This window comes from Equus caballus, chromosome 14 (assembly GCF_041296265.1).
Source record: "Equus caballus isolate H_3958 breed thoroughbred chromosome 14, TB-T2T, whole genome shotgun sequence".
NCBI lineage: Eukaryota > Metazoa > Chordata > Mammalia > Perissodactyla > Equidae > Equus > Equus caballus.
In genome coordinates, this window is record NC_091697.1 from 26372650 (window position 1) to 26395223 (window position 22574).

Genomic DNA, 22574 nt, shown 5'->3' on the forward strand with positions numbered 1-22574 from the left:
CTGAGCTTTCCCAGTCTCCCCTGGCGCCCAGTTCCCTCTTCCACAGATGGGTTAGTTTATGGAGTATCTTCCTATCCACAGGGGCTTTCTTGGGTCTTCGTTACGTCAATTCAGACACGGAGCCCAGCTTCTCTCTAGACTCCCCAACTCATGTAAGGCACACGTTCATCAGCTGGCTTCCTTGAAGTCTTCAGGAGACAGAGAAGGGACGGATGCAGATGCAGAGCAAACAGCTCCCAAATGAATGTGGACAGAGGTGGTGATGCGTCCCCAGGCTTGCACCTGTGCCCTCAGTTGCAGAGTCAAGGGTGACTTAGAGAGACTTGAATCACCCATAATCTCTGTCATCCCACACCAAGCTCCCGCATTCCTGGTATACATAACAGGAACGGGGGCTTGCTGAGCACATGCCTCCCCACTTCCCATGAGACTGTTGCATGAGCCAACATGCAATTCTGGAGCCTCTGCTATCCGACTCCCTGTTGCTTTCTCATCTTCAATTAAAAGCTCATGTTCTCTGCGGGTCAGCAGTTCTTTAAAGATCATCTAGGGCTGCGCCACTTTCTAATCCAGTGCTTGAATCCTCCCTACAACTGTCCACCTTACTGACAATCTGATGAATAACTCACTGCACCGGGAGGTAGCCACTTCCATTTTGGGATGTATTTCGCGAATCACTGCCCATACAAGAATCTGTCATCCCTGACAGCAAGAAGAACTAACATTTGTTGAGCACCTGTATGCCTGGGTCTGGGCTAAGCTTTTACATATACAGCACACTTAAGCCTAACAATATCTTTCAGGTTACTATTACTATCTGCATTTCGTAGAAAAATCACAGGGGAGGGATTTGACTTGCCCCAGGTCACAAGTTAGTAAATAGCAGAGCTGGAAGCCAAACCTGGACAACATCATTTCAGACTCTATTCTCTAACCACTGTGCATCCTGCCCCTTAGTTCTGGCCCATATCAAAAATGGAAAATGCCGTGCAGGGCAAGGTGGGTCCTGCGAGCCTGTTGGATGCCTTTATGTACCTTCCCACAGAGCCCAGGCTCTCAGGTGGCTCCCTGGAGCCACACCTCTGAAGTCAACAGATGTAGGGTGAGGCTGAAGCTTATGTATCTGAAAAAGCCCTGCAAAGGTTCTGATGAGGGCACTGCCCAGCCTGACGGGGTATGGGGTCAGCTACCATCTGCCTGACTCCACTATCACCCAGCCCACAGCCCATCAGATACCCAGCAGGAACTCAGGCATGCTATGGCCACAGCTATCCTGCGCTGTTACACTATAAGGAAGCAGAACGAAGAGAGGCTGCTCTGACATGGCTGCTTCTCAGGGACCTCACACTTGTCAGTGATCTCTGCTCTTTTTGCCATGTGTTCTCAAACCACTGGTTTAACAGTCCACTCCAGAACCTGTCCGGGAGTTGCTAGCATGCTCACTAATATAGACTTTATAGTCTTCTTTCACTGCCATTAATAAAAACTGACACCTCTTTGGTATCGAACTAATTTTTCTGTGATTTCGTTGGCTATGCAAGTAGTATTTCTAGCAACATCTAGTATACATGAGTCTTTAAACACTGTTTATATGCCCTCTGTTGGTTCCTTCCAACCCCTGGAATTAAAATTCTCTGAGCCACAAGCCCGAAGCTCATTATCTGGAGCAACCAGAGTCCTCTGAGTCCCTGATCCCAGGCAAGCCTCTTAGCCACTGTGGGCCATCACGCCCAGTCCTCAGATCTCGCTTCATGAGGGGAAATGTGAGCGACCCAAAGAGAAGTGGGTGTTGTTTTCTCCAAGCAGACTCAGCCATCAGTTACTCTCACTCTCTCTCAGAATGTGTTTTAAAGGCTTTTTTCCTCATTCTTATGATTTTTGGGGTAAGTTTCAGCTCAGTATGACATTCTTCTTATGGTCTTATACTATGTTTTCGTATTTATCTTTGGAGAAGGAACCTGCATGGAGGAAATCTCAGAAAAGCGAGGATCTGAATCTGGCTTGTCTATGACCTTGGGCGTTTTGTGTAATCTCCCTGGATCTCAGTGTCCTCAGGTGGAGAAGGAGCGCAGCATCGTTGGTTTTATAGGACGCTTGTGATGATTCAGTGCAATCACAAATGTGAAGCGCTCGCCTGGTACCTCAAAGATGCTGCCCAAATGTTCATTCTCTCTGAGCAAACGTGCCTCCGTCCTCTCATTAACAGATTCTCCTCTCTTCGAGCTCAGAGAACTTCCTACTGCCGCCTTTTTCTCATTAGCAACTTCTCACTTCTCTTTCTTGTGAGCATCGTTAAGGATTATTTTTCCTCTCTCTCTTTCAATCCATTTCTAGCTGTATCGCCTCTTAAAAATTTCAGCCACAGATGGCCTGCCTGACTTTGCCTTGAACCTTCTTAAGTCTACTTGCATAAACTTCGTTCCTGAGGAAAAGTGGTACCTGCCCACAGGGGCCACATCCCTGCCTGGCTGAACCATCCAAGAGTCAGAGGACCAGTTTCCTTGAGAGTCCACTTCATGGGAGAACCGTCATCATTGACGACACAGGTCTGGCCAGAATAATCGTCCCAGGGCGAGGCAGGCAAATCCTGCAGCCCAGAAATCAGATTAATTGGAAATTAAATTGCATTTCCATGCCAACTGCAGGATGCCTGTATCCACAGCTAACTTATCAAGGTGATGCCTCATCTCCAGGAAGCCCGTGGGAAGAGAGCAGCTGCATCAGCAAAATTACAAGCTTGTATCTGAGGAGAAGAACTTTATTTGAAGTGCAACTTGAACCCTTCAGTTCCTCATTTTGGATTTGCGCACTTCCTGGCTGCCCCCTCTGCCCCAGGCACTGTGCCAGAGTCTGGAGATATGGTGCCCCTGGGACCCAGCACTAGCTGCTCCAGGGCCAGCAGCAGAAGGAGAATCCTGCAAGCAAAATGTCCCAAGTCCCAGCACTTTACTTGGCCATCCAGGGTTGAGCAGCTCTGGGAGGTAGAGAGTATTGTAAATAACTTCTTGGATAAGAATTGGATTTCTCTAACACTATACTAATCGATCACAGGGGTTGACATGTGCCACACTCTTTGCCAAACCCTTTACGTACATTCAGTCTATCCTCCAGGTGGCTGTAGGAAATATATACACTCTGATTTTCATTATCCTCATTTCACTGATGAATAAACGGAGACCTAGAAAGTCAGTAACTTGCCTACAGTTGTTACTGCTCAATGAACAGGCAGAACCGGGATTTGAACTAAAGTCATTTCATACAGAGCCTATGTCTTTTTTTTTTTTTCTTTTCTGAGGAAGATTAGTACTGAGCTAACTGCTGCCAATCCTCCTCTTTTTGCTGAGGAAGACTGGCCCTGAGCTAACATCCGTGCCCTTTTCCTCTACTTTATATGTGGGATGCCTACCACAGCATGGTGTGCCAAGTGGTGCCATGTCTGCACCCGGGATCCAAACCAGTGAACCCCAGGCCACCAAATAGGAATGTGCGCACTTAACCGCTGAGCCACCGGGCCAGCCCCGAGCCTATGTCATTAAACAGTCTATGATAATGCTCCTTTATCTCCTCCACCTTTTTATTTTGAAAATGTCCAACTACAAAAGAGTTTCAAAATTAGTTCTAGGAGCACACATATTCTTAACCTTAATTCACAAATTATCATCAATATTTTACCATATTTGCACTACTCTCTCTGTCTGTCCCTCCGTGCGTGTGTGTCCTGTCGGTACCTGTGTGTGTTTCTGAACCATTTGAGTGGTAGGTTGAGGGACTTTAAACACAAGGCTGGTTTAGAAACCATGTGGTAACAAGTTTGGCTGGAGGAGAGTGTGCACGTTGGGGAGGGTTGGGGGGTGACCCCAGCAGGAAGTGGGTAGAGACGGCGGGTGCAGCTGTGAGGGCAGGCCTAGCAGTCTGGGGTGTGTGCTAATGTGGACTGGACAGGCAGTGACATAGTGACAGTGAAAGCACAACTTTTATTGAAAGTATTGAGAAGAATTAAAAAATTGAAGATGTGTTTTCAGCAAATGATATGTTTATGGTCTCATTAAACATACACGCTTATTCAAGACGATGCAGACAAGACAGATACGAATCAAGAAGAACTTTAAAAAATAACCCTTACCCCCAACTAACATTCATGCTACTATTAAGCTTATTTCTTTCCTATTTTACTTTTCTCTGTTCACACACCTATTCACAGACTGCAACCTCATTGGACATACAGTTTGTATCTTTCTTTTTTACCCAATAACATGTCGGTAGCATTTCTGCATGTTATTAAGCAGTCCTCAAAACAATTTTTCAAAAATTTAATATTATTCCATTAGATAAATAAACCAAAATTTATTTCACCCACTATTTTTGGAGCAAAGTTAGATCATCTTCAGTTTTTCACTGTTATAGTGTGATTCCATGATGAGCACCCTGAACAAACGTCTTCGTGCACATCTCTGATCATCTGCTTAGAGCAGATTTCTAGAAGCTGGGCTCCCGGGTCAAAGGGCTGGGTGGGCGATCTCTTTGTCTGGCCTCAGTGTGGAGGAGACAGGACGGGAGAAACGGGAAGAGCGCCGCCTGTGCCTGCGGAGCAGGTGCACCGGGTAAGGGCTTGGACTCCAGGGACAGCGCTGAGAAGGGAAGGAGAGTGACAGACAGGAGAAACAATCAAGAGGACTTAGTGAGCAAGACACCTGAAGGGCTCAACACAGGGGCGTATGAAGAGGAACAGCGAAGTCAGGAGAGAGATTTGCTGTGTTGTTCCAAGGGCTGAGTAGAGGCCACAGGAAGACATTCACATAGAAGCGTTTATGATCCCTCCACTCTCCCTCTCTCCTGCCTCCCCCCTCCCTCCCTTCCCTGCTTTATCCGTTCATCCATCCATTGAGCCCCTTCTCTGTACCAGGCTCGTGAGGGGTGCTGGGCATTCTTACACGCATAAAATGTGGCCCCTGTCTCCCATGAGCTCACAGTCCAGCCAGGACTCATCTGTGGGTCTGGAGCCTGAGAGACAAGCTGAGGCAAGGGAGAGAGACGTGGAAGGCCCGCTGGAGGGAGAGTCATGAGGACAGGAGCTCAGGGACACAGATGAAGAAGTGAGGGGCCTTGCCCGGTCTCAGCCTGAGTCGCTGACTGTGTGGACTTGCAGAGGCGTCTGCTGGGTGGCCACAGCTCCAGGAGGGGCCCGACTCACCCTCCATCCCTGTGTGGCCCAGCCCCCCACCGCCAGCCAGAGGAGGCTCTGACTCAAGGTATCTAGTTCAAGGGACTTGCTCGCTCTGGCCTCAGTCTCCCCACCTGTACACTGAGGAGGCTGGGGATGGAGTGTTAGGAGGAGTCTCACGTCAGCGGTCACCTCTGGGCTCTCAGCAGCTCACTTGGGCAGACATCAAAGTCCAAGGCACGATGCATAGGCGCCAGATAATGCTGGGGACTCCCACGTCTGCTTTCTTTCTTTCTTTCTACATCATGGCACCAAGTGAGACAGAGGCCAGCAGGCAGGGGCAGATCCTTTTTAGTTTTTGGCCTTTAGTTCACCAAATGTGGTTCAGTGTCCTGCCAGAACTCACCTGCTCTGGTGGCTTTGTGATTTGGGGCCTGGATCTCCTTCCCGGGGTGGAGGTGCCCTCAGGGGACTCTGACTCAGGACACAGAAGATGTCTGGTCTGCTCATTCCCAGGCGGGCTGTAAGGCTAAGCTTTTACTGCCCCTCTTCCTATTTTTCACCAGGGAGGGAACATTTGCTGTGAACGGGGCTGGGATGGGTGGACTGGAGTGAGTGGTGTGCAGAAGGTTTTGGAGGCTCTGGGCGCTGAGCTCATTCTCTGAACAGAGTGTTTGCCCTCCCATGCCACCTGCCTAGAATAAGACCCTTTGTCACAGACACTCTGACTCCAGGTAGGAAAAGGGAAGCTAAAGAGAATGTTGGAGAAGTCTCTGACTCTTTTCTGGCCTACGTAGGTGATGGCAGTCAATCAGCCACTTTCTGAGACCTGAGAGGTCCCTGGTTTGACTAAAATGCAAATGAGAGGAGATGTAAGCTCAGTCCTTATAGACAGCAATAGCAAATAAAAGCAAAAACACCACATCGTTTGTTGTGCCCTTAATGGGACACAAGCAAAGCACTGCACTGAACACTTTAAGTGCATTCATTCAATAGACCTGCAAGATGGACATTATTATGTCTATTTTCCAGACAGAAAGCAGGGCTCAGAAGAGTGAGGGACCTTCTCAAGTTCATATAGCTTATAAAGAGTGGTGGTTGGCTTTGGGGTAGGATGAACTCCAAAAGTCATGTGTCCAGAAGGTCCTGAATCCTCAAGAGCTAACACACAGGCAGGGGGAGCCAGCAGTGTCCACAGCCCCCAGAGACCATCGCTGGTGAATGGTTGCTTCACACCCTCACAGAGGAGCCTCTTAGCTGAATGCAGCTGAGGGCAGAATGGGAAAGATTGCCAGTCCTTTCCCCCATCTGTGGCAGGATTCTGCTCCCTGCACAGTAACACTAAATCACAGATTAGCCAAATGGTCCACAGCTGCAGTGACTGAGGAGGGGGCCATTCTCAGGATAGGGGACTGATAGATGACTGGCTCAAACCTTCATGTCCAGGATGCAGAGACATCCGTGGCCTTGCCAAGGGTAAGTGTGGATGGACAGATGGACCTGGTAAGGCAGGATACAGAGCCAGGGCCTTTAAAAGGCACACAGGACAGAACCTTCAGGGATGAAAAGAGGATTCGGAGACCCAGGGTCAAAGGCCAGCTTTGCCTGCTGGGTGGTCTTCCTTGGGCCATGGGTTTCTCATCTGCCTGGTTGACCTCTCAGCTTCCACTATGTGTTAGCTCCTGTGCCAGGTTCTGGGAAAGTGGCAATGGCCAGGATAGTCCCTGCCTTTGTTGAGCTCTTAGTGGGAAAGCTGGACCAGAAACGAGTGAATAAATGTGTGATGTAGGTGCTGTGCAGAAAACAAGGCGGCCTCAGGGGGTAGGAAGTACCTGACGTGTGGGGAGGTGAGGGGCTACTGTAGACAGGAGGGGATTTGAATTAAGTGGACAGAGAGCCAGAGGAGAACTGGCAGAAAGTGTCTAGACGGAGGCAGCAATACTGTGAGGACCCTCAGGCAGATGGAGCTGGTGTTCCAGCAAGAGCAACATGGCCTGGTGGCTCGGGTGCACCACTGGGAGAGGATGAGGCCAGAGGAGGCAGACAGAAATGCGGAGCCTGTAGGCCACCGAGAAAAGCCTGCATTGGACTCTCAATGTGTCAAGAAACCCCTGGAGGCAGACTCGTGAGCAAGGGGATTATATGATCCCTGTGTACATTAAAAATATGGGAACAGATGAATAGTGATAGATGAATAAATAAGAAATTATGGTGTATCCATTCAATGGAATGACTCGGCCTTTTAAAAGGAATGAAATTCTGACACAGGCTGCAACATGGATGAACCTTCAGAGATTGTGCTAAGCCAAACACACAAGGACTAATACTGTATGACTCCATGACGTGGGGTACCTAGAATAGTCAAATTCAGAGAGACAGAAAATAGAATGGCGGCTGCCAGTGGCTGGGGGTGGGCAGTGGGGGATTACTGGTAGTGGGTAGGGAGTTTGAGTTTGGGATGATGAAAAGTTCCGTGGATGGATGGAGGTAAGGATTGTGCCACAGTGTGAATGTTCCCAATGCCAGTGAATTGAATTGTACACTTAAAAATGGTTAAAAAGGTAAATTTTATGTTATGCATATTTACTACAATAAAAAAATATGGCAAAGGATGCTATACAGTGAATTGTCTGTGCAGGTGAGTTACTTTCCTAGGGCCTCCATAACAAGATACCACTGTTGGGTGACTTCAACAGCAGACATTTATTTTCTCACATTTCTGAAGGCTGGAAGGCTGAGATCAAGGTGCTGGCAGGGCTGGTTTCTGTGAGGGCTCTGTCTTCAGCTTGCAGAGGCCACTGTGCTCTTCTCAGCACATCCTTGCGTGGCCTCTCCTCTGCTTGAGTGCTCTCCTGGAGTCTCCTCCTCGTCTTTTAAGGACAACAGTCTATCGGATTAGGGCCCCATCTTTATGACCTCATTCTGTCTTCTTTATCTCTCTTAAGGCCTTATCTCCAAACGCAGTCACATCGGGAGTTAGGGCTTCAACATACAAATTGAGGTGGGGGGCACAACCCAGGCCATAGCAGGGGGCAGGGTGCTGAGGGATTTGACTGAGAGCCTTCCTTCAGCTCTGCCTGGGATCCTCAGAGGCACAGTTCTGACTCAGTGACCTCAGGCAAGTTATTCAACCTCTTCCAGCCTCAGCGGGGGAATGGTAAGAGTAGATAACTCATGGGGCTAGGGCTGGATTGAATGCGGGGACCCTTGAAAAGACTCAGCAAGTAAATAGCACTCAACGACGGCGGCGATTATTATTTCTTACTTGGTGCCTGTTGAGTTCAGAATGACAGGCCGCTGTTTCTGGACTTGTGAGGCACGGGTAGGGTTAGCCAGCGCAAGGGTGCTGGGAGCACAGTGCAGCCCAATATGTCTCGTGGCTCAGGAGCATCCCAGGCTCCTGGTGACAGCTGGTTCCCAGCTGATGTTTGCAGATAGCAAGCAGCAAGCCTGGGCTCGGCTCTGCCTGCCAAGCCCAGATGGTTTGAAAAATGTCATCCAAACTGGCCCAGAGTTAATCGAAAGATTACAGAAAGAAAATTGGGGTAGGCTGACCCCAGCCTCTCAGATACAAGCCTCAGAATCACATCTCCCTCCTTGACTCCTGCCTGATTCTCTGCCTCTGCCTCCAACCCACAACGTTGCAGGAAGAGGTGACAACTGGCCAAACTGGAATTCCAATGAGGATGCTGGCTGGGTGACGCTCCCTTTCTTTCCCGTCCCTGTGGTCTTGGCTGTCCGGCCAGCTCTTCCATATGCTTTGCTGTCTGAGTGGAAAAGGTGACCTGTGGATGATGGTTTGCGGTGTAGACTCGGGGGCTCAGGTCTCAGGGGAATTCTCTCGAATTGTGCTGTTCAGTTAGAACGGAGGCCTTGAAAACTTGGTTTCTGAAACAAGAGTACGTGTGGCCTCTTGGCCTAACTGGGCAGTGGTCAGTCTCGTCTCCATTGCTTTCCTATCTTGGATCTGAGTTTAGAAACGGAGGGAGCGTAATGTGGGGGTCCAACCGGAACTTGGAGACAGACAGCTCAGCTTCCAGTTCTAGCTCTGTCCCAGGCCGGCTGTGTGACGCTGAGCCCAGGCCCTGGGCCCTTCGGCCCTTCCCCTTTCTGAAGCTCCGGTCTCCTCATCTGTGATTGGGGTTAACTACTGCCGTCCAGCCCCTGGGGTGCTCGTGTGCACAGTGCTTAGAGCAATGTCGGGCACACCGCAGGTGCTATGGGTAGTGCTGTTACTATTGTTAGTGAATCTGAAAATTCCAAAGCTGAAAGGGAACTTTGAGAACAGCCGCTCCCTCATTTTAGAGATGAAGAAACTGAGGGCCAGAGAAGGCAAGCCACCTGCTCAGTGAGCAAATGTGAGGATTTGGATTCGAACCCAGGCCTGGCCCTAAAGCTGTTGCTCCATGTAGCTCTAAGGACACAAAATGGAAACAGGACCCCCTCATCCAGGGTGGGCTTTTTGTTCACGGGCCTCCCGCCCTCACCCGAGCAGGAGGAAAGCTTTCTTCTGCCTCCAGACCGGGGATCTGCGGGCAGGACAGGGAGAGTGGTCACGGCGGAGGTGAACGCCTTCCCTCGAGTCTTTTCCTGGAGTCCTGGCTTCCCTTTCCTTTCAGGTGACCCAGGGTCCTGTGCCATCTCCTCATCTCTGCTTCCTCTCCCCAGCTCTTTGCCCTCCTGGAGGGCCCTCAGAGGCTGGGTCCTCCCTCCTGCCCTTCCGGTTGGGGTGCAGATGGACGCTGGCCAGCTGTAGGGGACGGGAGATGTGGGCCTGCTGCTGAGAGGGCAATGCCGCAGAGCATGCGGGAACTGGAATGGAAGGGGGACCAGGCGCCTGGTCTTGCTTTCACTGACCCTCCATCTCACCGAGTTCATTCTGGCTGGTCGCTTCTGTCAAATTCTAGCACAGAAATTCAGAATAGGGAGATGGAGAGTGGGAGGCCTCTGAACTAGCCTGACAAAGACCGGGCCTCAAAAAGGGACTCCAGGTGCCAGCCTCATGGCATAGCGGTTGAGTTTGACATGCTCCGCTTCGGTGGCCCAGGTTCACAGGTTCGGATCCCAGGCGTGGACCTACATCACTTGTCAGCTTTGCTGTAGCGGTGACCCACATATAACGTGGAGGAATCTTGGCACAAATGTTAGCTCAGGGCTAATCTTCCTCAGCAAAAAATAAATAAAGGGACTCCAGGTCACACAGCCTGACGTTGCGGGGCTGGGAAAGCCTTTAGCCATCACTTATTCAATGTCCATCAGGGGCTTGGGTCACCAAAAACAAGCCCCACGGTGAATGCTTTTGTAGGGCTCATGTTCTCACGGGGGCCAGAAGGGTGGCCAATAAATATGCAAACCACCAAATAAAAAGGATAATTTCAGCTATTCGCAAGCTCTTGATTACCAAGCTTGCAATGGAGAGTCACCAGGGACAGAGGTGGCCACTCTGGAGGACCAGCACATCTAGAAAGGAGCTGGAAGAAGACTTGCCCCAGGGCCTGTTTCTCCCAGCTCTGCCTCCTTTCTCCTGGCTTCAAGTCCAAGGTTTAATCACAAGAGAAGAGAAGGGCAGAGAACTTGACCTTTATGGGGCAGCTTTTATGTGCTGGGTGCTGTCACATGCACCATCTCTTGGTAGCCCCGTGAAGTGGGAATTACTGGCCCCATTTTCCAGGAAAGGACGTAGATTCAGAATGGAAAATGGCTTGCCCAAGGCTGTCCTGCTAGGAAGTGGCAGGATTTGAACCTAGGACCGTCTGGCTCCAGAGCTGCGCTCTTTCTTTTCCTGCATCCTGCTGCCTTCCGTGGCTACTTCACACGACCACCTCCGTACTTGGGAATCAACAGCTCTCAGGGACTAGGGACCCAGGGTCTGGTGAGAGAGGTAGCCCAGGGGAGATTCTGTGCCTGGAAGATTCTGTAACCCTAAGAGGACTGGGGCAGGTGAGGGTCACACTGGCATGGCAAGAGATCTCTGGGCCTCCGAAGGATGTATAAGACCTGACTTGATCCACTCCACTCATGTCCTGGCGTAGCCCACGGCACCCTCCTGCCTGCCAGAGGGCCCCATTTGCAGCTACTTTTAATTTGGAACAAACTAGCCACTCCCCCGTGGTCCTGAAGTTAATAGGATGTCTGTGGAGCTGTGCCAGGAAAAGCAGCCCTGAGCAAATTACTCTTGCCTAGCATTGGGGTTATCTGGAAGAGGGGCCTGGTGGCCCCAGAGAGGGACAGCCTTAGCAGGTGGGAGCTCCCACTTTCCTCTCTCCCCTCTGTCATGGGACTACAGGGCCCCCAGCGAGCATCTGGCCAGCAAAAACGGATCAGGGAGTGATAGGCCTTCCACAGAGGGGGAGGGGTAAGAGACCTGTAGGCTGGGAAGAGGGCTACTGGGCATCAGGAGAACCAAGGCAAGCACACTCCCCACCCTGGCAGACCCTGGCTTGGGCTGGAGAGGCAGGCAATGCCCCAGAACCCTGGGTAAGTGAACTTTCTGTGACACAGCAGGAGCAGGCAGAGGTGCCTGGACGCAATCAGGGTGTGGGGCTGTCCTAACACGACCCCGGCGCTCGACTGTGCTGCCAGGACAGTGAGCTAGCTGGGGACCTGGGGTGATGCAGACTCTTTCTTCCTCCAGCAAGGGGAAGCTCACGTAAGCTGAGCTTCTCATGGGACAGGTGGCATCCTCCTTTTCTCAGGGGGCACTGGCACGTCTCACAGGTCCCAAGGTCTCCAGTGTCAAGGCTGTTGCTTTCTCAGAGATTTCTAGTAAACAGGTGGTATCTCAATTCCAGACCGGCTGGTGCCTGAAAGCTTGTGTATTTCCCCACTGACAGACCACTTCTCAAGCTCGTCCTATAAGAATGCAGCACAGTGCGGGAGGGTCCCTCATGGGCGCCAAGCCCACTCAGCATCCGGCAGGTGCCCTGGCCCCAGTGCACTGTCCGAGAGATGATCGTGATGCTGGGAGAGCAAGCATGTGGCTGTCTTGTTGACCTTGGCCTGCTGAGTGCTCTCTTTCCCCATAAAGCTTATTCCTCAATCCAGGCCATGCAACACTATGGAATTTGTCACAACCCCTAGCAAGGTGGGTGGCTTCCCTGAAGAGATGCAGCTGGTACAATACTTCTTGACAAACCTACCTATAAAATTAGAGGGAAGCTGGGGGCATTCCCTGCTGGTGACAAGGTGGGGAGCAATGCCTGCAGGGGCGTCTTCTCCAGGCTGTGGAGTGGAGAGGCAAGTGCCTGGTCAGGGCCCAGCGGGACCTGGGTTCTAATCTCAGCTCTGCCACTTGCTACTGGCTGGGCCACCTGGAATAACTAAAGGTCAGTATCTGTTAAAATGATGATTGCTCTTACTTCCAGGGTCGGGACTGGGGCGAGACAAGAGAGGTGCCTAGGGCACACAGTTTCAGGAGGGACTCACCTCAGCTCCCTGCAAGGGCAGGGTTGGCACAGCCTTGCTAGCTGCCAGCCTGTTCCATGTACGATCTTCATTAAATTAAAAAACAGCCTTGTGCAGTTGATGTTATTATTATCTCCAATTAAAAGTGAAGAACCTTGGCTTAGGGAGGTTGTGCAGCTCACCCAAGCTCACACAGCTGGTAGACAACAGAATTGGGACTCAAGCCCAGGCTCATCCTCAAGTTCAAGGTCAGTTTTTGGAGGATCCTGAACAGCAGTGTGGGGGAGGCGAGAGGAACAGCGTGTCTCTGATGGGTCTGAAGCTGAGCACAGAGACAAATAACCAAGGCCGGAGTGGGAGTGGGGCGCTGGGGCTCTAGGACATTGAGATAAATCTTATAAAGTCAGCCCCACACCCACCCTGCAGCCACGCAGGTGGCCAGGACAACTAGAAGCACTCCTGGATTAGATTCCTTTGCCATCTGTGCCTGGGGTGACAGATGGGTTCCCAAAGTGCAGAAGGAAACCGGCTGAGACCTCCCCAGCCAGAGAGGAGCCTGCGTAACGCCTGGCTCCCGTCAGCGGCCCTGGGGTCTCCGTGAGGGGGCTGAGGAGCTGGCTGTGCAGGAAGAGGAAGAGGCAGGTTCCCCAGACCCTGGTTTAACTAGGCATCCAAGCCAGGAGCTGGGCTTCTGCTAAGCTAAAGAGCAGGGGAGGGCCTGGCTCTAGGAGTCGTGCTAATAATTCCTGATAAGGTAATCAGGTGTGGAAAATGGATCACGTGTCAGTCTCAGCACCGGGTGGGGCCTTAGGAAAGCAAACTCAGGATAGGGAAGCAGTGAATGTTCTAGCGACTAGAGAAGCCACTCTCAGAGTCTGTGCCAGGCACTGAAGAAACAAGCAGGGAGGGAGGAGTCCTGCCCTGAGGTGCTCACAGCCTTGAGAGAAGCAGCTAATAACTGCAGCGGCAGCAAGGAACATTTCCTGAGTACTTATGATGCAGGGAGCTTTGTAGACACAATCTCCTTTGATCCTACAAAGAGGGCACTGTGACTCCAGATGAGGACACTGAGGCCAGGGGGTGGGGGACCCAGCATGAGGCTTCCCGGCCAGGGTGCAGAGGACCCAAGGATGTCTCAGTCTGGCAACCACTTGCCCTTTCCACAGCATAATTAGTTTGCCAACTCTTTTTTTTTTTTAAAGCAAAAGAGAATCATTCTTTGAATTTCAGAGAAAGCCAGTATATAAAACACATCAAAGAAGAGCTGAAGGGACAAGAATGAGGGCGCTAGAACTCTCCCCGCCCCACACAGCCTCCCCTTCTGGGGACGATTTAAATGCCCTTCCTGAGACACCAAGAAAGCTCGGGCACAGTTCTGAAAGATTTGTCTGGCACTCTGGCCGCAGACTCAGGTCCTGCAGCTGGACAGAGCTCAGTTCACTGAGCGCCTCCAGGACTGGGCATGCGCGGTGTATCCTAGAAAGCTCCTACCGGAAGCATCATCCAGGGGCCCCTGGCTGGTGTCTGTGGTGGGCAGCGCTGCTTCATTCATTTAATACTAGTGAAGCACCCACTCTGGGCTGGGCACCAGACAGTAGCTCTGGCTAGAGTGCGAGTAGAAATGCATGTGGTCCCTGCCTTCCTAGAGCTTAAGTCTAGTGGGGAAGACAGCCTGTAGCAGACATGTTCCTAAAAGGAACTTGGATCACAGATTGTGAGCAGGGCAACGAAGGAAAAGCTCAAGGTCAAGCAGATGTGAGCAGGAGGACCTGATGAGTTCATCTCTGAACAGGGCACCGATGAGAAATCTGGGCCACCCAGCAGCTTCGACCAATGGGAAAGGGGATTGCTGGCTTCAGGGAGGTGGCCAAGGCCCAGGAATGGACAGGACAGGGAAGGGTGGTCTTGGGCTCTCCCTGTCCCCCAGGTATTCCCAAGGCAGGTCAAAAATAATAAGTTGTGCCCAAACCAGCAGGGGGTACTTGGTCCTATAGCATCTTTATGTTCCTCAATCCTGAAAGTGACAAAGAAAAATCCTTCCAAGGGTTGGATTATTGCAAATCCAGGACTCAGTGCAATGAATAATGAATAAGTGAAATCACAATTAAAACCGGGAATCATTAAGCAGATATAACATGTCCACGTAGGTTCTAATCTAAATTCACCTAGGGCCGGTCCATACACCAGAAAGGGTCTGCTACCCTCCTCCAGGCCTGGCCCGGCTCCCACAGTCATTTATTTAACAAATATTTAGCAAACACCTGGTTTGGGCAGAACACCAGTTTCCCGGCACATGCCTGGCAGAGAGCCAGGGCTGTGTACACACTTGCTGCTCTCTGTGGAGAGGAGAGACGCCATCCCACACCGGTCCTACTGTGGGCCGCCTTGCCGAGCCCCTGCTGTAGAAAACTCACACTGAAGCAGGTCGGAGGAAGGCCAGGCGGCCACTTGGTCCCCAGTGCTGGTCCCTGTGGAGCCCTTTCCTGGGTCACATGGATCCTAGTCTCTGGGATTCTGAGCAGAGAGAGGGGGCTGTCCTGAGCTTCTGGCTGGCTTCTCTGCAGAGGCTGACACCCCAGCGCTGCTCCCTCTGCCTGCCCCAACCTCTCTCCACCTGCCCAGCCCCACCCCTCCTCATCTCAGTCGACACCACTTTCGGAGGAGCCTCTTAATCTGCTCCCAGCTTCTCTTCTCTGTGCTCTTTGGGCCCCATGGCCCCTATCTCAGCACTCAGCGTGGTGTCTTGGGTCTGTGACCCTCCCCCAGAATGCATGTTTCTTGACGGACAGCTTGTGTCTTATTCGTCCATGTAGCCTGTGTCTAGCGATGAGTGTGCAACAGAGGAGGAGCTCAATAAATAAATATTGAGCAAATAATCGTAGGCAGATATGCAGAAGACGATATCTTCATGCTCATCTATTCAAATAGCTGTCTATCCTCTCTTTCTCACACACACACGCACATGCACACACACCTTTGCACACACTCTCTCTCCCTGTCTGATGTACTTTCTCACACTCACCCCTCTAGCTGCATGATGTCCTTCTGTGATCTCTCTCCCCATCTGATGCTGCCTGGGGTGCACAGACCCACCTGCAATCAGCTAAATTAAAGAGCTTTTGACACTGGTCCTGCAGAGGCGATGGCCTGGTCACCCTCTCCAGACACATACCCATCTCGGTCTCTGACCGCTTCTTCACATCTGGTCACTGCAACACATCCTGAAAAGGGACCCCACATCTCAGCGTCCCTGGGTCCTTGTGGCAATGCTGGGAGGTGAACAGGGTCGAAGCAATGGACTCATTTTACAGATGAGGAAACTGAGGCTCAAAGAGGCTGTGGCTTGCAAAGGGACCAAAGCCGGAATTGGGACCTAGGTTCCCTAAGGCCAGGCCAAAGCTCTGGTTGCTGCATTCTGGGAAAGCAGAGCCTGCAATAGGATGCTGCGCCTCACCCACCACCCCAAGATCCCAGTATCCCTGCTGCGGGAAGAAAACCTCAGTTTCTCTCGGAGGATTGAACGGAGGAACTTTGCACGATCCTCTAAGCCCTCTGCTCTCTCCCCATCACCTCAGTCCAGCCCACTAAGGACCCCCAGTGATTCTGCCAGCAGCCCGGCCCTCAGCATTTGGTGTTCGTCCACCTGGGCTTCCCGGGGGGCAGTGCCCTATTTCAGTAGTGGAGTGGGGACAGAACAAGAGTGACGAAAAGGCATGAGAAAGGAGGCAGGCAAAATCTCACCGTTCGCTGTCCCACGCCCACCTTACAATTTGCACCAGGCTGGACCTGCTGGGTAGCCGGGGGACCAGAGCCACTTCATTACAGCTGGCCACACACAGCCTTTATCTTCTCTCACTGTCATTTTAAAAATCCCGATCAAGGGTTTGTGAGCCTCCCTCCTTCGCTGCATACCCTGCCTGCTGTTTCCAGTGCGTCTCCCCCAAAGACTCTTTCCACCTGAACAGAAGCATAAATATTTAAAGACGTTTTTTTTTCAGCCAGTGAAACCACATCATGGTGCTGCTTTCTTTTCAAATTTTATCTCTGGAAAGTTTGCCAGAATGTCTCCGAGCACCTCCCTGTCCCTGGTCCAGAGTGCAATGGGGGCTCCAGAGACAGGGACAGCCCCGGGAAGTTAGCCTCCACTCTGCATTGTGAGGCTGAGCCATGGACACGCAGTCCTATGGCTGGTCCACAACCTCCTTCTGGGCTGCAGAGGGAGTTAAACCTGCCAACTCCCTCCAACCCAGTTCTTGGAGAAGTAAAGAAGACAGACATCAACACAGGCAGGAGATGCGGAGAGACAGGGATACAAGACAGCAGAGTGATGAACCAAGCCGCAGAAATGGAATCCAATGAGAGGAAGCTCTTGCACATCAGACCCAGAGCTGATACGCATCCCGTATTCACCAGCGCACGATGGATTCCAGCCCCGTTGCCACCTCCTGCTGGCCCTCGCAAGCGTCTCTGTTCTGCAGAATTGCTCACAGCCCACCGCATCAAATCTCTCTTATCAACAAGACACAACACTCCGCGGATAACTTCTTGAAACTCTAGTCACGCTCAGCCTCTTCCAGTGCCCTGGGAAGGGTTCTGTTCCTCTGCCCGCCTGTAACCAGTCAGCCACACACCACCAAATCCATTTCCAAAGTTCCAGGCAATTACAGCCGGCTGAGCTCCCTGGCGTAGTGCCCGTCTGCTCAGAGCCAGGACCCAGGTTATCAGCAGCCCTGAATCCCAGGCACCAATTTCCCCCCAGCCTCCTCTGAGACCCAGGTGCACCAGAACGGCCACGCTTGCCACACCAAGGCGCTGTAACCAGCCAGGCCACATCAAGACAGAAAAGGAGGATCAAGGCCAGACTCCCTACCTTTGCTGAGGGTCCCAGTGATGAGCTTAAAGATGGTCTGGGCAAATTTCACGAACCCAAGCTTGCATCTTTTGGAGCAGCCGCTCATGGTGGCAGAGGGAAGGCAGGCTCTGCCGTCAGCGCCCAGAAAGGAAGGCTTCCACCTTGCGTGCCCCCGGAACTTGGAGACTGCCTGGGCAAACCCTGAGAGATGGACGCACCCCAGAAGCTCCGGGAACAGCACAGCTGCCTCTGCAGTGAGTCCGACTTCTGCATCCAGAGAGCCTGCAGGGCAAGATGCTTGCTCCCTTCCCCCTCCCTCCCTCTGCCCCCTCCTGCTGTCCACTCAAGTCCTCGCCACAGGAGGACCTCGGGATGCCAGGGCTGGGCCGGCACTGCCAGGGCACGGGGCGCTCCGAGGGAACGGAGGAGGAGAGCGAAGCTGAACGGAGCGGGGAGGGAGGAGCAGGAGCTCTCCCAGGCTTTGCTGACTGTCTTTCTTACATGGCAGTGGTAATGTAGCAATTAATACTCGAGTCAGAAGGGAGGGGACTGCTACGCAAAACTCTGCTCCGCAGCCTCACGGCTCGCTCTCCCGCTCTTTCCTTCCTGGTTCATCTAACAGATCAATTCTCCGTGCCTTGACCGGGCGCTGGGAGAACTCCCCACAGAGCAGGAGCCGGCCGCTCTGCGCTCAGTGGAAAGTTTGCAGGCAGCTTCTGAGTGGCCTGGTTTGCCTCACGGAGAAGTGGGCTGAGTGGGGAGCCCCGGGGGAGCTGGCCTGGGCAGCTCCCTTGGCACCAGTAGCAGGGGCTGTCTGCCTTCATGACATGGGAGGTTAATACCTCTGATCGCCTCCTGGCTCCAGCTGCCCCTGACTCAAAACCAGCTGTTCCATCCAGCTTCCACCCCGGGAGAGCAGGCAAGGGTCTGTGCTGTCTCATCAGGATAGGAGAGCAAGGCAATTAGGGTTTTTCTCGATGAAGAAAGTATTCCTCAGAAGTGCCACAAAGGAATGACTGAACTTCACACAATTTGACTACAGTTCAATACTCTTTGAAGTAAAACTGCAAGGCAGAATGCAAAGATGAAGTTATTGCTTAATGATGAACGTGTTGCTTAATGAAACACCTGGCTGCCATTCAGTACCATAGACTGTGCGATTGTAAGGGACCTCAGGGGACATCTCCTCCCACCCTGTACACAGGGCATGAACCTCCCCTACGACATCCCTGCTTTGCTCTCCTTCATGATTCAAGAGCTCCTCATGGACCACCACCACGGGCACCACCTGCCAGTGTGCTGCCGCTACAGGGGAGCAGCAGATGTGAAATCCACCTTCAGCTGAACTAAGCTATGCCCTGGGAGAGTCTTTCTCTTCCTCTCCATCAGCCTGTCTCCCTATTATCTGTTTCTCTGGGATGTGTGAGAGGAATAGGTTGCTTAAGACCCAGGGAATGGAGACTACCAGTTGATAAAATGCCAGAGAAGCCAGAAGCCACGCTCCACGTCTGGTTTCTTCCCCATCTTCTGTGAGTCATGTGGAAACGAATCTTCAAATAAACCTCAGCCCTTAGAATGAATGGTCACCAACAAGTTTTAGATCCAAGAGCAGACTCAGAGACAGCCCACAAGCACAGAGCCTTTCGCCAAGCCCCAAAGTGGCCTGAGCTCACCACTGTAGTATGAGTCACAACATGTCCCATGGAAAGGAGCCCTGGCAGAAAACACTCCATTGTGCTTGATGTCTTAGGGCTTGAAATTGCCACACTGTTCACTCTTTGTCTTAAGGCATGGAAGGTCCTGGTCGGAACGCGCATGGTATCTGGGAAGGGCAATGGCACTTAGTTCTTCATTTGCTTATTCGAGTATCCAGTACTTACTGAGCGCCCAGTGTGCAGAAAAGAGCTGAGCAGCCAGGCTGTAGGAAGCACTGAGTGCCCAGGATGCAGAAAATACCGAGCTAGGCAAACTAGACAGACACGGAAAATGCTCCCCTTGACCTTCTGGTGCAATGGAGTCACCAGCAGACACTAAGGGCTTGTTGAGAATCCGTTTATCTGATGAACTTCGTGCACTTTGCAGAATCTTAGTGGGATGGAGACACAGGGCAGGCAGGTGTGAAAAAGAAGCAAAGAATGAGAGCCTGCAACACTACCTGGCAGGCAGGGAGCGGGCAAAGGACAGCACTACCTGGGCACCGAGGGGGAGGGGAAATGTTAGAGAAAGCCTAAAGGAGGCTGTGGTACCCACCTGACTGCTTACCAAGGAGAGTTTGCCCTCGGAATGGAGAATTCACTCCACAGCTCACAGAAACATCAGCGAGGCCCAGTTGCTTCTCTCTTCCATCCCCCATGAAAAAGAGGGATGTGGAGATTGAGAAGCCAGAAGAAACATGGCTCTGACTTTAGCGACATCAGCTGACCCAGAACTGAGTCTCCCGGGCCTGGAAACCTGGCCAGGAAACCTGCTTCAGGAGTGACTCCCAGAAGGCGATCGGGACATCTGTAGGAGATGTGTGGGAGGATTTGCATCTGGGCTCCAGCTCGGGAATCTGGAATCCCAACCTTTGAACACGTTGCGGGAAGAAAGCAACGGCACCCGCTGTTGGAAGGATCTGGCAAATCCAGTGAACCAGTGTGTCACAACTCCTCCAAGAAAGACAGGGACTGGCGAAGAGGGGATCTTTGCACCAGGTATTTAATCACTCATTCATCTATTTCACTCAGATGTGTGTTGAAAACAGGCTGTTACCATGGCCTCTGCTCCAGGCTCTGAGTATACAGTTGTGGGCGAAACAAAGTCCCTGGGCTTATTGAATTCACATCCATGTGGTGCAAGGATGGACACAGTCAATACACGTGTCTATGTACAGGAATGTGCTTTGGAGGAAAAGGAAGCTGAGTGGGTGGAGAGTACCAGGAGCTCCGGATTTACAGGATCATCGAGGAAGGCTTCTCCCTATTGAAATGACATTCAAGCAGCTCCCCCAAACCAGCCATGCAGCATCTGGGGTAGGAACTGTTGGGGCTGAGGGAACAGCAAGCACAGAGCCCAAAGACAGACCTGAGATTCTGGGGTCTGGAACTTAGCAGCTGTTGAGCAAGCAGGCGAGCTCAGTTTTTCTTCTTGAAAATGGCAATAATAATTCTAACCTTATAGGCTTTGGAGGAGTTTTAAATGAAATCAATGTGCTTAATATGGTGTGCGTCATAATGAGCCACCTCGTCTGTGGCAAAGGTCATTATCACCACTCCTACTGCTGCCACTGTTGGTGGTGGTGCCATCACTCCTGGCCCTGTCCCCTAAACCACTCCATAAGTAAGTAGAGGCTGTGTAGGTAAAGCTTCATTATCACCGGAAATCCTGGAGCCAGGCCCCCCTAATAGTAACTCAAACACTGAGCATTTCAGATTCTCCTCTGATCTCAGCAAGGCATCAAGTTTTGAACTCTCAGTCTTAGATAAACGAGGCAGGCCCAGGGAAGGTCAGCAGCATCAAAACCTCACACAGCAAAATCCCCAGAAATGTGGGCAAGGTGTTTAGTGTGCCAAGAACATTCCCAATGAAGGAAGGCAAGTGGTGCCAGGATTAAATTCAAGACAGGAGAGAATCCGTTTCTGCTCAAGGAACACGCTCTTCTGCAAATAAAGAACAGGAGAGGCCACATGGTCACGAAGTCTTCAGGTGGCACCAGGGAAATCAGACCATCAGCGGGTTTGTAATTAGCCAGCCTCCCTGTCACAGATGTGAATTAGCTGAAGGAACTTGGGAAGGCAGAGTTCTCTGCACCTGAACCGTTTACGGGAATCTTCACACGCCAGTCCAGGGGGAAGGAGGAGAGGCAGACGGGGCCCCATACGGCGTCTGGGCCCAGAAGCATGCGCCAACCTCTCTGCATGCAAGGCTAGGAGAGCGAAGTCCCCTAGAAGGTTGACAGGCTGTCCTCACGGTGATAACAGTGGCTGCAGCATTCCCTGAGGGCCATCCACATGCAGGTGGCTGCTCTGAGGACTTCCTTTCCACATATCTAAGCCTCACAATAACCCCACGAGGCAGAGACTATTATGTGACCCATTCTATAGATGGGGAAACAGGCCCAGAGAGAGTAAGTTACTTGTTGATGGCCACACAACCGAGACAGAATTTGAGTCCAAGACCATTTGACGTTTGACTCTAAAATTCATGGAAACATCTCATCCCTCGTGTGGGTTCAAAATTAACGTGATGGGCAGTTTGAGGGAGACATATTTTGCCTCAGTATTGAAAGAAACAAGCAGCTGTCCATTACAGTCAAGCTCCCCGTGCTCGGAAGCCTGGAGAGAGGATGGTAACATCGTCCTGAAAGGAATTCCCTCTACGCCGTGGTTGTGGGGGTGCGAAGGGAGATGGAGAGCAGCACGGTGAGGTGCAGATTCAGTCGCTGTGCAGCCAGGGGACACCAGCCACATCACAAAGGGGGAGAGCGGACAGTGAGGAATTGTGGAGATGGGAACTGTGGGAAGCAGCTGCCAGCTCTAGCACTGGGGGTGAGAGTGGGGGACTGGAGACCAAGGAAAGAACTGGGATCATCAGAACCGAGAAGCCTGGAGGAGGGACCCCAGGAGGCTGAGACCCACACCTCTGAGGAGCAGCTGTGGCTGGCTGGTGCTGGTGTCTCTGAGTGAGAGCTATGAGCGTGATTCTGGGACTTCAAAAATATACATCAGAAACTGGCACCAATTGCTGTGACTGGAGCCTACTGCCACTGCTAGGGTAAAGAGCCGTTGTGGTGAGGACACAGGCAGGAGCGAGAAGCTGCCTGGAAGGAATAAGGCCCCCTCTCCAGCCTGCAGCCTCCCTCTCTCCCTACCAGCAGAGGCTGCTGGCAAAGCAGACACGTGGCTTGCAGAGTCCCAGCCCAGCATCCTTGAGCAGGGCGGAGAGGGGCGCCCTTGAAGCTGGCGGTCAGTACGTTAATAACCAGCCTAGTCTAGGTGTCCTCTCTTCCAAAATTCTAGAGTCCTACTATGTGCCAGACATTAGGGATACATCAGTAAATAAGACAAACTCCCTTCTCACATGGAAATTGCATTTTAGAGATGGAGTGAGGAGGGGTGCTCGTACCATAAACAAGCAAAGAAATTTGTAAGGTGGAGAATTTCAGGGTGTGAAAACAAC

At 51.8% G+C, this 22574-nt stretch overlaps 1 protein-coding gene across 1 annotated transcript in view; it reads right to left on the minus strand.

Moving 5' to 3' along the window:
• KCNIP1 (potassium voltage-gated channel interacting protein 1) overlaps window positions 1–18029 on the minus strand; it is a 344269-nt gene extending 326240 nt beyond the window's left edge. The window contains exon 1 of the mRNA XM_001503162.6: window positions 17436–18029. Within this exon, the coding sequence (XP_001503212.1) occupies window positions 17436–17523 (88 nt within the window). The 5' untranslated portion in view covers window positions 17524–18029. The remainder of the gene's footprint in view (window positions 1–17435) is intronic.
• Window positions 18030–22574: the final 4545 nt, after the last annotated feature.